General features: G+C 32.8%; 6 protein-coding genes across 6 annotated transcripts; 3 read left to right on the top strand and 3 right to left on the bottom strand.

Moving 5' to 3' along the window:
* Position 1: 1 nt before the first annotated feature.
* On the top strand, positions 2-789 carry spc3 (signal peptidase complex subunit 3 family protein; the record flags this gene model as incomplete). The annotated part of the gene is made up of 4 exons (XM_020577598.1): positions 2-144; positions 241-370; positions 457-569; positions 675-789. The coding sequence occupies 4 exons, from the start codon at positions 2-4 to the stop codon at positions 787-789; spliced, it is 501 nt and encodes a 166-aa protein (XP_020432046.1).
* A 167-nt stretch (positions 790-956) lies between these two features.
* Positions 957-4,622, bottom strand: PPL_06745 (uncharacterized protein; the record flags this gene model as incomplete). Its single annotated transcript, XM_020577597.1, has 1 exon — positions 957-4,622. One exon carries the CDS (start codon positions 4,620-4,622, stop codon positions 957-959), a length of 3,666 nt encoding a protein of 1,221 aa, XP_020432045.1.
* A 416-nt stretch (positions 4,623-5,038) lies between these two features.
* Positions 5,039-6,180, bottom strand: PPL_06744 (uncharacterized protein; the record flags this gene model as incomplete). Its single annotated transcript, XM_020577596.1, has 3 exons — positions 5,039-5,123; positions 5,157-5,818; positions 5,905-6,180. The coding sequence occupies 3 exons, from the start codon at positions 6,178-6,180 to the stop codon at positions 5,039-5,041; spliced, it is 1,023 nt and encodes a 340-aa protein (XP_020432044.1).
* Positions 6,181-6,866: 686 nt separating this feature from the next.
* On the top strand, positions 6,867-8,030 carry PPL_06743 (uncharacterized protein; the record flags this gene model as incomplete). Its single annotated transcript, XM_020577595.1, has 3 exons — positions 6,867-7,171; positions 7,258-7,357; positions 7,437-8,030. 3 exons carry the CDS (start codon positions 6,867-6,869, stop codon positions 8,028-8,030), a joined length of 999 nt encoding a protein of 332 aa, XP_020432043.1.
* A 1,340-nt stretch (positions 8,031-9,370) lies between these two features.
* Positions 9,371-11,287, top strand: PPL_06742 (uncharacterized protein; the record flags this gene model as incomplete). The annotated part of the gene is made up of 3 exons (XM_020577594.1): positions 9,371-10,086; positions 10,189-10,316; positions 10,563-11,287. The coding sequence occupies 3 exons, from the start codon at positions 9,371-9,373 to the stop codon at positions 11,285-11,287; spliced, it is 1,569 nt and encodes a 522-aa protein (XP_020432042.1).
* A 131-nt stretch (positions 11,288-11,418) lies between these two features.
* Positions 11,419-12,397, bottom strand: PPL_06741 (glutathione S-transferase family protein; the record flags this gene model as incomplete). The annotated part of the gene is made up of 3 exons (XM_020577593.1): positions 11,419-12,029; positions 12,094-12,223; positions 12,287-12,397. 3 exons carry the CDS (start codon positions 12,395-12,397, stop codon positions 11,419-11,421), a joined length of 852 nt encoding a protein of 283 aa, XP_020432041.1.
* Positions 12,398-13,835: the final 1,438 nt, after the last annotated feature.

The raw sequence follows: 13,835 nt of genomic DNA, 5'->3' as shown, positions 1-13,835 counted from the left end.
TATGCATTCAGTATCACAGAGAGCAAATCTCATTGTTTGCTTTGGAGGTGTTGTATTGTTTGGTGTACTTTTATTGAATGTACTGAGTAGATCATTCTTCCCTGACCATATAGATGTTAACTTGACTGGTTCAACTATAAAGTTGTAAGTTTATCATGAATAAGATTGTAATAATCATCATCTCATCATCATCATCATCATAGTAATTACCTTTTATTTTGATTACTTATAATTATATAGTGTAAAGAGAAACCCAGTCGAACTTGCACAGGTACACATGAGTTTACAAGCAGATCTTACACCTCTATTCAATTGGAATACAAAGCAATTGTTTTTATATATAACCGCTGAATATCAAACTAAAGAAACTGTAAGTTATATTAAATAAACTTTAACCTATATAGTAAGTATGTTCACAGTATTGATTATTAATAAATATCATAATCATTGAATTAGGTTGTAAGTCAAGTTGTTTTGTGGGATTATATATTAAAAGATAAATCAAAAGCAGTACTCAAAGAGAAAGATTTAATTAAATATTTGTTGATCGATCATTCTGGTGACTTAAGGTATGTTTTATTGATTCTCATTAAGGAACAAAAAGATTGAATTGAACTTCAAAACTAATATATATATATATTTATTAATAATCATTTCTAATTAATAACTTTTAGAGGACAAAATGTAACTTTGACATTCAACTACAATGTAATACCAATAAGTGGATTGATTACAAGACACAAAGAAGGATCATATTCATTCAAGATGCCAACTGAATATATAAATTAAAACAATAACAACAATAATATAAAAATGATAAATTATATATATTTAGAAAAGTACTTGTTTATTTTACTCTTCTTTAAAACTTATATATTAGTTTAATTAATTTACTTTTAAATAGAAAGAAAACTTTGTTATTATTATTATTAATATTATTATTATTGTTATTATTATTATTTTTGTTGCTGTTGTTTAAATATTGATTGAATCTGATTGTTTAGGTATTGTATCGATTGGTCAATGGTGATCGATAGATCAGTTATCGATTTGAATCTATCGGATGATTTGATTTTCATTAGTCTCTGAAGGAAACTCTCGAGACAAAGATTGAAATCTAATTTACTATATGGATGCTTATTACCACTACTATTACTATTATTGTTATTGTTATTAGTTGTTGTTGTTGTGTCTTCACTTATTGTTATGACAGTTGTTGTTGAGGTAATAATAATTGGTAGTTGTTGTTGTTGTGCTTGGAAATGGAAATGATATAACTTTATAAATTCACAAATTACTTTCAAAAGTGATTGTAATGTTTGAATTTGAAGTAATTTACTATTGTTATCAATATTATTATTATTATTATTATCTATTATTTCTGTTGATGAAGAGGTAGAAGATGATGTTGATGTTGATGCTGATGATAGTTCAATTAAAAATGTAAAACAACGATCGAATAGATTATTCCAACAACCTTCAATTGAGATACAATCGATTACATTGTCTTGTAGGAGTGTTAAGAGTATCCAGTCATAGGAATGCAACCATTCCAATGTGAAGGTAGACGATTGTGTTACGATGGTAAAGACACGGCTGTGTGATAGTAGATACTGTGGAATCAAGACACTAAAATCAGAATGTAGTTTAACCATCTTCTTAATGAGATCAACGAATACACCTCCGAGTTTGTGACCTGTAAGTCGATTGATAGGCAATGGTTGTTGTAACTCCTCCAGTGCCATTGTAACCTCTTGCTGTTGTTGCTGCTGTTGTTGTACAGTAGTGTTTTGGCTCGATGATAATGATGTTGTTGTTGTTGCTATTGATGATGACGATGACGATGATGTTGTTGTTGTTATTGTTGTTGTTGAATTACCTAGGTTATTGTTATCCAATGGAAGTGGTGGAAGTTGTGGTGGATTCAACTTGTATTCGTACATCATTATATTGGATAGGAGATGAACGACAAGTTTGAAAAGAATCGGTAGAGTATTCTTTAGTTGTGTCGATGGATTCTCAACGATAACACCGAATACTTCGATGCCAAGAAGTGAATTCGCTTTGAGAAGAGCTGTCATTATGTCACTCAGAAGCTTGGGTTCGAGTGGAGTCAGTGCAAATGCAATTAGATTATCATTGTCGTCGAGATGTTGATGTTCGGCATCCAACAAAGTCGATATCTGTTCAGTGTATTGCTCCAGCTTGGTGCAGACTCCACGTAGATCCAACACCTCCTCGAGCACAGCCAAGTGACTCTGTGCAACGCCAACCACTGTGTAGTTCTGCTGGTTGTTCTTTGTCACATCGGACATCGACATGTTGAGAAGTTGCAGCGACGTCTTGTTGAGCGATACCGTCTGCTTCTTGGCGATGATCTCGATTGCCAACACTCTTGCCTTTTGCAACACTTCAGGCAAGCATATAGAGTCGGCTTGTCGCATCAATCTTCGGCTGATCATCGATGTCGCAACCGACAGCACCGAGTCGTCAATATCGATCGGTGTCAACATGGAAATGAGCGATCTAACATTGTTCTGGCAGTAGAGCATAACCTTCTCCGATGCTTGACTTCTCAGTCTTTGTTGCACCGATATCACCAATTCTTGTAGTCTTGAACCTTCGATTATCAACGATTGACTCTCAACTGGCTGTTGTTGTTGCTGTTGCTGTGTAGATCCACCGTCTTGTTGTTGTTGTTGTTGCTGAGTAGCACCAGCTGGTTTGGAAGGTGACGAAGTCGGTGATACCAACTTCCTATTGTCTTCAAGATAGCTATTCGACAGCTTAATGGTTATCGGTATCGATAGATTGAATATCATCTCTGTGAAGAACGGGAGCAGTGTATCTTGAAGAAGATTCGAGAGCTTTGCAAGACCGGGATGACTCCAGAAGAACCACCACTCTAGTTGATTCTGTAGATGACTGTTTTCACTGCTATCCGAACCACTTGGTTGTGAAGCCAAAGGTGTAATCTTTTTGACTGGAACGATTTGTTTGCGTTTGTTAGACAGCAGTTGTTTGGATGGTGAAGAAACCGGTGTATTTGATTCACTCAGATTTCCAGGTGAACCAGTCGACGAAGAAGCAGCGGAAGCAGTAGCTAGAGCATTTGCAAACTCTGCCGATTCACTCAACAATCTTTGAATGTCTTGAAGATAACTATTGCTTGGATATGACCAAAGCAATGAATACCCAACATTTGGATTCAAATCGATAGCCGATAGATTATTAGTTGTACTACTGTTTGATTTCGATGGTGTTTTCGTATGTGTTGGTGATGTAGGTGTATTGTTATTGTTATTGCTGTTGTTGTTGTTGTTGTTGTTTTTCGATGGAGTTGTAGGTGTTCTCGGTGTATTGCCGGTTGTCGGTGAGTTACCAACGGAGAACATCGATGAACCGGCAAAAGGCAGTGCGATGTGTGTCGAGTTGAAAGGTGACTGGTTCGACGACTCAAAGTATTGCTCCAGCTCGAGCTGGATGAATATCGATGTGTAGTTGAAGAATGGCTGTGTCGCAGTCGGTATTATCGTCGGTAGCATATAGATGTTCTTGAGGATGTTTATCAGCTCCTGGAAGTAGCTGGTTTCGCGTGTGACGTTGTCGGCCATCCTCACAAACTCGATGACACACGGCACCGCCACTGCCAGTGACTCTGAGGAGATTGCACTCATTAGCATCGCACGTACATCGAAAGGCGGTGGTAACAAGCCGGTACGCGTTGTTATCTCGGCGAACGACGGTGATTGCAGCGCCATCGAGTGTTTCTGGTAGTTCTCGGTAGGCAGCATATAGATGAATGCCAACAACCTCATTAGACTCTTGAGATGAGTGACACGCTCGTGGTAGTCCGAATGATTATGATTGTTACTGCATTGACAGCTTTGAAGTATTGTTATCTTTTCGACCAACGATGATTGCAGATGATGATAGAACTGATGATTATCATAAGCCAATATAAAATATAGAAAGAAATGTTCTCTAATACCAAAGAATGACATTAATCTACTATATTGATTATTTAAACCTGCTAATGATGATGATGATGATGCTGTGGTTGTTGAAGATGAAGATGTATTTGTATTATGTGATAATGTTGATGATAATGATATAGTTGAAGATTGTTGTTGTTGTTGATGATGTTGCTGTTGCTGCTGTTGATTATGATTAATATTCATAGTATGTTGTTGCTGTTGTTGACTATGATTATGACTATGAGTATGATGATGTTGATGTTGATGCTGATGCTGATGTTGTTGATGTTGATTCTGATGTTTAGATGGTGAAGTAATACCAAATGGAATGACAGTCTTCTTTGGCTTTGAAGTATGTGTAGATGTTGGTGTCGGTGTTGAATTAGGTGTTTCCATTCTACTTTGTAATAGTTTCATCTTCTCTGTTGATGTAGTATTAACTGTATTAATAGATTGTTGTTGTTGTTGTTGATGTTGTGCTTGTTGTTGTTGTTGTTGTTGTTGCGATTGGTTGTTATTAGATGAACCTTGTTCCATACGCTTCTGGAGTAATGCCATTTTGTCGGGTGCACCCTGACTCCATTGATTCAGAGAGGAATCGATGGAGGATGACGACAGCACTGCAGCGGCAGCGGAACCACCCATGGTGTGCTGTTGTTGACGCGATGCACTCAGTTTGTCGTCGATCTCCGACTGCTTGCACTGCTGGTACTGATCGATGAACAAGTCACAGAACCACCAGAGATTGTTGCGATTCAAGTTGGCAAAGAACTCGCGGGTCTTGGCGTTGAGCGAACCCACATTGATGCTGGCTGTCAGATTGGGGTTGAGCGACCTCGGATCCACTTGGAACACCCTGAGCAACTCGTGGAATGAATCGAGCGACTTCTCACGATTGGTGTAGATCTGCGTATCCTCTGACTTTCTCAGCTTCTTATGATAGGGATTATCGAGCTCGCCCAACGATCTAAAGGGCGACGTGATACGACTGATATTCTTCTTGCTTTCGCCTGCACCCAGCAACACCTTATAATCATCCAGCAGTCTCTGACCTGTCATTTTCAAACTACTCGATAACATCTTATCGAACTTGTCAATACTTTTTCAATTGAATTTCGAAAGTTAAATGTTATTAGTAATAAGTAACTATTATTAGTTATTTAGTTTATGGTTAGTTACATTTGATTATCAGATAGTTGTAATAGTAATCTTGGGTTCAATGTATTTAGTAGTGGTCGTATGGCAAAGAGTGTTCGCAATACAAAATGAAGTGTCCATGATAAGTTGGTAAATAGTTGGTATGGTTGTTGTTGTTGTTGTTGTTCTGGTGTGGCCGATAACTGATGCCATTGTGAAAGTAGATGTAACAGTTTCTGAAGAGAGCTGAGTATCTTTATGAGAAAGTTTAACTCTGACATCAAGCTACTACGATACAATCTATTAAATAAGATATTAGAGTATAATTCAACTATAGAATCTATTTGATCTGATTCAATCTTTGTTATTATTGGTAAATTATTTAGTTTTAAACCTGATTGTTGTTGTTGTTGTTGCTGATGTTGATTACTATTTTCTTTATCTTTTTCTTTATCTTTATCTTTGTTTGTTGGTTTACTTGGTAATGGAGGGAAATCATTGACTATCTTTGGTATCTGTTGTTGTTGTTGTTGTTGAAGATTACTTCTTCCACCACTAACACTAACACCACTACCAGTAATACTATTACTTAATATAGTATTATTACTTGTGAATAGATGATTATATGCATTTCTAAGTTCATCTACCAAGTAGTGTGAGAATTGTAATGGTGATCTTTGATTAAGTTCTCTAATTGATGTATACTATTATTATTATTATTACATTAAATAATAAATAATTAGTACATATTAACATATATTAATATATTATTTATTAAAGTTAAACATACATCATTTGAAATAGAGTATTTCGTTGATTTAGTTGATGATAACCATTGAACCGCTAAAGTCAATGGAATCTTACCACTAAAAATTAATGAAACTATTGATTTAAAATCATTGTTTGAATCGAATTGTTGTTGTTGTTGTTGTTGTTGCTGTTGTTGTTCTTCAGTTGCTATTGTTGTTGCTATTGATGATGATGAAGTGGTGGGTGTTTGTGATATCGTTGGTATTGGTTTCCCTTTTTGAATATTTGTATTACTACTTCCACTGTTGTTATCCATACAATAAAAACAACCTTTTTTTTTTTTAGTAGTAGTTGTAGTATATAGTTGTATATACTAAAACTATATAACTAAACTAACACTAACTAAAAACTTTAATATTAAAACAAACAACAATATACTATTATGTTGAAAAACTTAAAAAGATATAAAATGATTATAATCAAAAAAGATATAAAAATAAATTTATTTTCCAAATTAATGATAAATTTTGATTTTTAGGCGAATCTCTCTCTCTTATGTACATTAGAGCGCCATTTAAGATAGATAATCTTTAACATATTATTAAACATTAGGGATTTCCAAAAAATAAATAACTTATTTAATTAATTTTTCTAATATAAATAAAATCTAGATTAAATTGTTCAGTTTCTCATTTTTTTTTTTTGTAAGATCAAAAAATTCGTAAGAACAGTCCAATGAATCTTATAATTCTCATGAGAGATAATCTTAAAAAAATAGAAGTGGTTTCTCATATTTTTTCGTTTAAATACACCAATTTATTGAATTTATTTCAAAAAATAATAAAATGAATTATTCTTTGGAATTTTATTTGGGTGTATTTATGTAATATGTATCTACATCCAATTATTATTCAATTAAATACTAAATTTTTTAAAATTATTAATTTTTTACTTTTATTTTATTAAATTTGAAAGAAATAATTATATTTATTTTATTAAAAAATGAATAATAATAATAGTAGTTATAACAATAATTATAATAATTATAATAATAATTATAATAGATCAGGATATGAACATGGTGGAAGTTATCAATATAACAATGGATATCCAAATTCAGGAGTAGGAAATTCAAATGGATACCAACAAGATAGAAGTGGAGGTGGAAGTAACGATATATATAAATGTATAGAGTATCAAGACTTAACAAAAGCAATCCAACAAATTAATAATTCAATATCGAACCTTTCATACCTTGTTCAACAAATCGGTACCCAAAGAGATAATCAAGAAACAAGACAAAAAATGTAATTATTTTTTAATATATCTAATATTGATAAAATTGATAAAAATTAATATTAATATTGATTTTAATTACTAATTATATAAAAAGTCGATCATGTGTATCTACGACAACACAATTAATATCAAAAGAATCACCAAAAGCAAAAACATTGAATTCTCTTGCAATTAAATCACAAGATCAAAGAACAGTATGTTGTTAAAGTTTTATAGTTGTTTAATTTCTTATCATTTTCGTTGTTTGTTTTTACTAATTTTTTTATCTTTAAGAAACTAGCATACCAAAAATTGGTTAAAGAGTTTAACAATGGATTAAAACAATTTAAAGAACTAGCTCAAGTAGTAACAAAGAAAGAGAGAGAGACACCAATTCCATTTTCAACTACGCAACATCAACAGCAAAGTAGCAATGTTATTTCACCACATCAACAACAACAACAATATAGAGGTAATCAACAACAGATCCCATACTATGAAGAAGCTGACAAGTTGGAAGAAACCCAGAGTTTGATGGAAGCAACTAGAAGACAACAATTGGCACAGATCGAATCGGAACGTGAATATCAATACTCGATCATTCAGGAGCGAGAGCAAGGCATTCGAGAGATCGAGAAGTCAATCCAGGAGATCGGTGAAATCTTTGCCGATCTTCATACTATGGTGATAAACGATGGCTATCTATTGAATAACATAGAATCAAACATCTACGCTGCATCGGAGAACACTCATGAAGGTGTAATGCAGATAAAGAAGGCCTCTCAATATCAGAGATCCGCCAGAACCAAACTATGTTGGCTTGCACTCATTCTCTTTATAGTAGCTGGTGTACTTGCTCTTATTCTATACTTATCTCTTAGAAAATGATTAATATATATATATATATATTTATAATTTATAGTTATATCTTTAACACAAAAACAACAATAACAACTAATAACATAACAACAATATTGTAAATTTCCAAACGTCAACTAGCTAGCTGGCTAACTGACTTCGATCCATAATTGAATCAACAAACAATCCCAGACAATCAAGAAAAAAATGTATATAAATAAACTGATTTACTGATTTTCATACTAAAATATAAATATCTTTTCTGACTATTGTGTGATATCAACAAAAACAAACTGGGACTTGCAAAATACCATTCAATTAATCTTAAAGTCGACTCTTTGGATTGATTGATAGATTGATTTGAGAAAACTAGTTAATTGAATTGTTTACCAACTATACTATTAAAAACAAACTGTAGTTTGTGGAAATGTCTTATAAGACATTTTGATATGTGTGATAAGATACATTGGAATTAATAATTGATCAGATGAAATGAAATGAAAATGAAAAATGAAATCACTTGTTTTTTTTTTTTTGTTTTTATTGCAGATCTCCTAAAGCTCATTATATATGGTGAAGAAAAATAAAAATAAAAAAAATGAATTTTTTGTGGTTTCACGAAAAAGTTTTACAACAAAACCAAAAACTGACCTGGTATGGTGGTCATCATATAATTAAATCTCTAATTTTGGTTTCGACAATAAAACACACAAAATTTGTTTGTCATGGGCAAGTGTGTGTAAGCTTATCAATGCTGATAAAAGCAAAACATCGTTTACTCAAAAAGTGTGATAATTAATAAAAAGCAAGAAAATAGAACAATAGAACAGAATATTGCCAAAAAAAAACAAAAAAAAATAGTTAATTTAATTTGCTTTTTTTTTTTTTTTCTTTTTCCCATGAAACACACACAGACAGAATAGTAATCATGTCATTGTTGTCTTCACTCTCTTTTAATAACAACAACACCAACAACCACTTTTGTTGAATCATCATCATCATCAAAATACAAGTAATATAACTTAAACTTAACTTTACTTATATACTTAATTTTCTACTTCTTCTTTAAATATTTATCCAGATAAAACGAATTTCTAAATTTAAATTTATCTATTAATTAATTAATTTTATTAATAAAATAAATATATTATATTATTATAGTTTTTTTAGTTTTTCACATATTTATTATTTATTTATTTAATATTCATTCAAATATTTGAATGCATCCTATTTAATTTATTACTTTTTTTTCATTTATTTATAATTAACTTATTTCAACAATTAAAATCTTATATTATTTAAATAGTTTCATGTTTGTTTATTTATCTAGCAAAAACTAAAATTAGTTGTTTTTGAATGAATCCAGATCAATGAAAGATAGTCCAGATTATAACAATATCACCAATGAAGATAACGACAATGACAATAACAACTTGACAGATTCCTATGAGGAGGCGTTGAACAACAATCTTGGATCGATCATTCTCACCAATGAAAATGGCTATGACGATGGCGATGACAACAGTCCGTCGAAAAAGAAATCGACGAAAAAATTGGAAAAAGAAATGTTGATAAGCGATGCAACCAATGGCAATGACAACAGCGATGGTGACATCAACACCAATATTGACATTGAACTGCAGGATATCAGTCTCACTCCAAACTCACCAAAGACTTTTGACTCTGCATTGTCACCGAAATCCAATCTCAGTCGTTCGCCATCGATGACGAACTCACCGAGATCTCCAGCCTCCGACTCCTTCTCTGACAACGATTCAGAACCTGCTGCCAACAAGAAATCGTTGGCATCGTCAATCGAAGAGATCAGCCTGAGAGACGAAGAATCAAACAAGTTGAATCAATCGACAGGTGAAAATCCAGGAATAACACGTCAGCAATGGATTCGTGTTGCCGTTGTCTATGCAGCGGTGCTCTCCGACGGTCTATCACTCACATTGGTGCAACCTTTTCTTCCAGAGATCCTAAAGGAGCGTTGGGGATTCACCGAGAGTCAAACCGGTTTCGTATCTGGTTTACTCATTGGAATTTATTCATTGGCGCGTTTCTTTTCTTCATTTACATTGGGGTAAGATATTATAACTCTTTCCAAAGAATATTGGATAAAAAACAATCAAACAAACAAACTAACTAACTAACCAACTAAATTAATATCATTTCCTGAAAATAGTCATCTCTCAGATAGATTCGGTAGAAAACCATTTTTATTATTAAGTTTAATATCAACTTCGATTGGTACAATTATTTTTGCATTTATGCCAAATGTTTATTTGGCAATGTTGGTTAGATTTGCAGAGGGTATATTCAGTAATACGACAGCATTGTGTCAGGCGACGCTTGCCGACATGATTGACAAACGAAATAGACCCACTATTTTTGCATACCTTGGTGCGATTTTCGCGTTGTCGAGATGCTTAAGTTCGTCGTTGGGTGGTTTCGTTGTGAAGCTGGCACAGAATCAACCGAATCCCTATATCTATCCTTGTATTATTGGTGGTGGAATTGTCATGTGCTCTGCGATTCTCATGTTTTTCTTGCATCCAGAGACTCATCCAAAGTTTGCCAAGGCAGGCATTTCCGCCGTGGAAATCTCAAAGACTCAAAAGGATTTCTCGTTGATCGAAGGTCTGAGAATTCTCTCAAAGGACAAAAAGATTATGATGCTCCTGCTGCTTGGAAGTGTCAATAGTTTCAGCAATGGAGGTCTTCTCCTCTCGTTTGTCTTGTTTGCTTCACTCAGCATTGAACACCGTGGTCTGGGAATGGATGCATCAGAGAATGGTATCATCTTTACGATTCTCGGATTCGTTGGATTCCTATTCCAAATAACATTCTTTAAGCGACTTTCCAAGAGTATCGGACTGAAGAAACAATATCTACTTGGAACGGTTCTACTCTGTATCGGTATGATGGTATTCCCACTCACTTACACTGGATATTTGATGCAAGGTAAAGCAATGGTTTGGGTACTTATCTGCATTATTGTGCCGCTCACCTCTATTGGCTTCATGCAGTGTTTGCCGATCGTCGGTGGAATGGTCGCAAATGCCGCCAAGCCTGAACTCCAGGGACTGACTCAGGGTACTTCACAATCGTTGAACTCACTGCTCCGTTCATTTGGACCGGCAATATCCGGTGCAATCTTCACATTGTCCGTCACCAACTCGATTCCATTCCTCCTGTTTGCCATATTGAGTTTTACCTATTTAATATTGGCTATCATTGGACTTTATCTTCCACCATCGGTCGACGTCAATTCCAAATCATAAAACACTAGTTATTTCCTCTTGGAGGAAGCGGAAAGAAAAAAAATTATATATTTATATCAAATATATGTTTAACAATTAAAAAAAACAATGATGATTCATTCATTCATTATCAAAATAAATAGGTACTTTATTTAAGCAGATCTGCTCGAGCATACGAAATCGCATGGCTTGAAAATGTTTTGAATTCTTTCGATATAGTCAACCAAGTTCTTGTTGGATTTGATTGCTTTGGAGATTGGTGTCGGTTCGATTGCATAGTAGAGTTGCACCAACATTGAGAATAAAGAGATGTCCACAACCGAGAGTTTGTCGTTGAAGAGGAACTGGCTGTCACCAAGACGTTTGGCAATGCTATTGACATCCTTGACGGCGACACTGTAGATTTCCTCGCGTGGGCAACGTCCAATTCCGGCATTGTACAACTGTTTGCCGACGGCTGACTTGGCAATTCTCGAAATGATACCGAACAACATCGGTGGTACACCGGCCAACATACCTCTAACGGCAACCGGTGAGAACACTGGATCACACCAACGAGAGTAAACCAAGCTCCAATAGAAAGCATCGTCTATGTAACGTCTCAATAAATGTGCCTCTGCTTCTTGTTGCTCATCCTTCAGCTTCAACGATGTAACATTGAACTTCTCTGTGAGGAATTCAATGATATTCTGTGAATCTGAAACCAACTCTCCATTGTATCTGATGAATGGTTTCTTAGCTCTTGGTCCATTCTCCATTGAATCTGTCAGAGGTCAAATGTTAATATATTTACAAATGAATTTGAATAAAAATGATCATTAACATACTGATTACTTTGTATGGAATATTAGCATATCTCATGAAAGTGATTACTTTCAATACGAAAGGTGAAGAATGAATCACTGGCATCGATGACTGTGGGAAGTCATAAATATAGACAATATCTCTTTCGTAAACCTTTGTTTTTTTCAAAAAAATAAATTAGTTTAAATTATAATGATCGAATAAAAGGACATTTACAGGTTCTTTTTTGAAGAATGAACTTAAAAGTTTGGCACCAGCAAGTACTACAATTGTGGAAGTCAATACTTGTACTTTATTGTTTACTATTGTTTGAATAATAGATTCCATTTTACTAATATTATATATTATTGTTTAATTAATAAAGATAAAATAAATAAAGATATTGTATTTATTTGTGTAATTACTAATACTATCGATATATTGATTTCTTGGAAATGAAAATGGTTTATTTATAGAAAAAACAAAATTAATAAAAATCACTTTTAAACTTTGCAGATTTCAAAATGGAATCTTTTTAGAGTGTTCATCAGCTGGGTTCTAACCCCAAAAAAGTTCATCATGAACATAGTTCCACTCGAAAAAATAAAAAAGGAATTATTTGATTTCGAAACAAAAAATTATGTGTGCAAAAATCGGTACAAGAATAAAATATATTTATATTTTCTAGTTTAGTCTATGATGATGATGATGATGCAATCCGAACAGACCATCCGAGTAAAAGACATTCAACAAAAGAGGTTACATTGTTTTATATAAATAAATAAATAATAATACCAATTTTTAATAAAACTTTTTTTGTTTTGTTTTTTGTAAATCTTGATCAATTAAAATTGCGATCATATTTTTTGTTATATGTTTTTTTTGAAGTTGTAGTTCGATTTTGATCAATTTTGATTAAAACAAAGATGAAAGACAACAGTTGGATTTCACATTATATCTATCAGAATAAATGGAACTCTTCATCAGTATCTAAACCAACATATATTGTATGTAATAATTAGTACGATTGGTACCACTTTGAATCAATACTAATTAGAAAGAAACATTAATATAATAGGAAGATGACTTAGGATTCCAACAAACTAGAAACTATCACAAGAATAACACATTGTTTGCAAAGCAACTGTTGGCAATTGCACTCTTTCTTTTGGTGTTATCAATAGCATTCTAAATAGTATCGATTGTTATCGTTTTTTTTAAGACATTACTCTTTCGAATGATACCAATCGAAATCGATTAATATTGTCAGACGATATCATATCTTTAAAGCATAGATTAGATATTATAATATATGTTAGAATCATAATATTAGATATAACTTGTGTATTTGTAAATATTTAACAATAGAAAATAATAAAACTTTATTTTTTTGAATATACTTAATAGTAGTATTTATATTTAAGAGTAAACTTAACTTAACTATGAGTAATACAAAAAAAAAAAAAAAAGAGGAGAGTGTTAATAATACTCGTTATGATGATAGTAATCATACTTCCAAGTTCAGATTTTTGATTCAAATGAGTTTAGAGATCTAAAATAAAGTTTGATGACTGCTCAGTCATTCTAATGATTATAATTAAAGTTAATGGTCATAGATATTAAAATTTTATTCAAAATAAGAAAAAAAAAGTATACTTTTGTTTTGTTGTTGATTTTTTGGTTAAGAGGGTAGATAATAGAGTATTTGGGAATATTTAACAACACCTAAATAATAATGATGATATGGTAATTGATTACCTAGAGCTTTTTGATATATAAAGAAAAA

Source organism: Heterostelium album (assembly GCF_000004825.1).
Source record: "Heterostelium album PN500 unplaced genomic scaffold PPL_scaffold6, whole genome shotgun sequence".
NCBI lineage: Eukaryota > Evosea > Eumycetozoa > Acytosteliales > Acytosteliaceae > Heterostelium > Heterostelium album.
The sequence above is the reverse complement of the archived record's forward strand: the minus strand, read 5'-3'. Positions and strand labels throughout refer to the sequence as shown.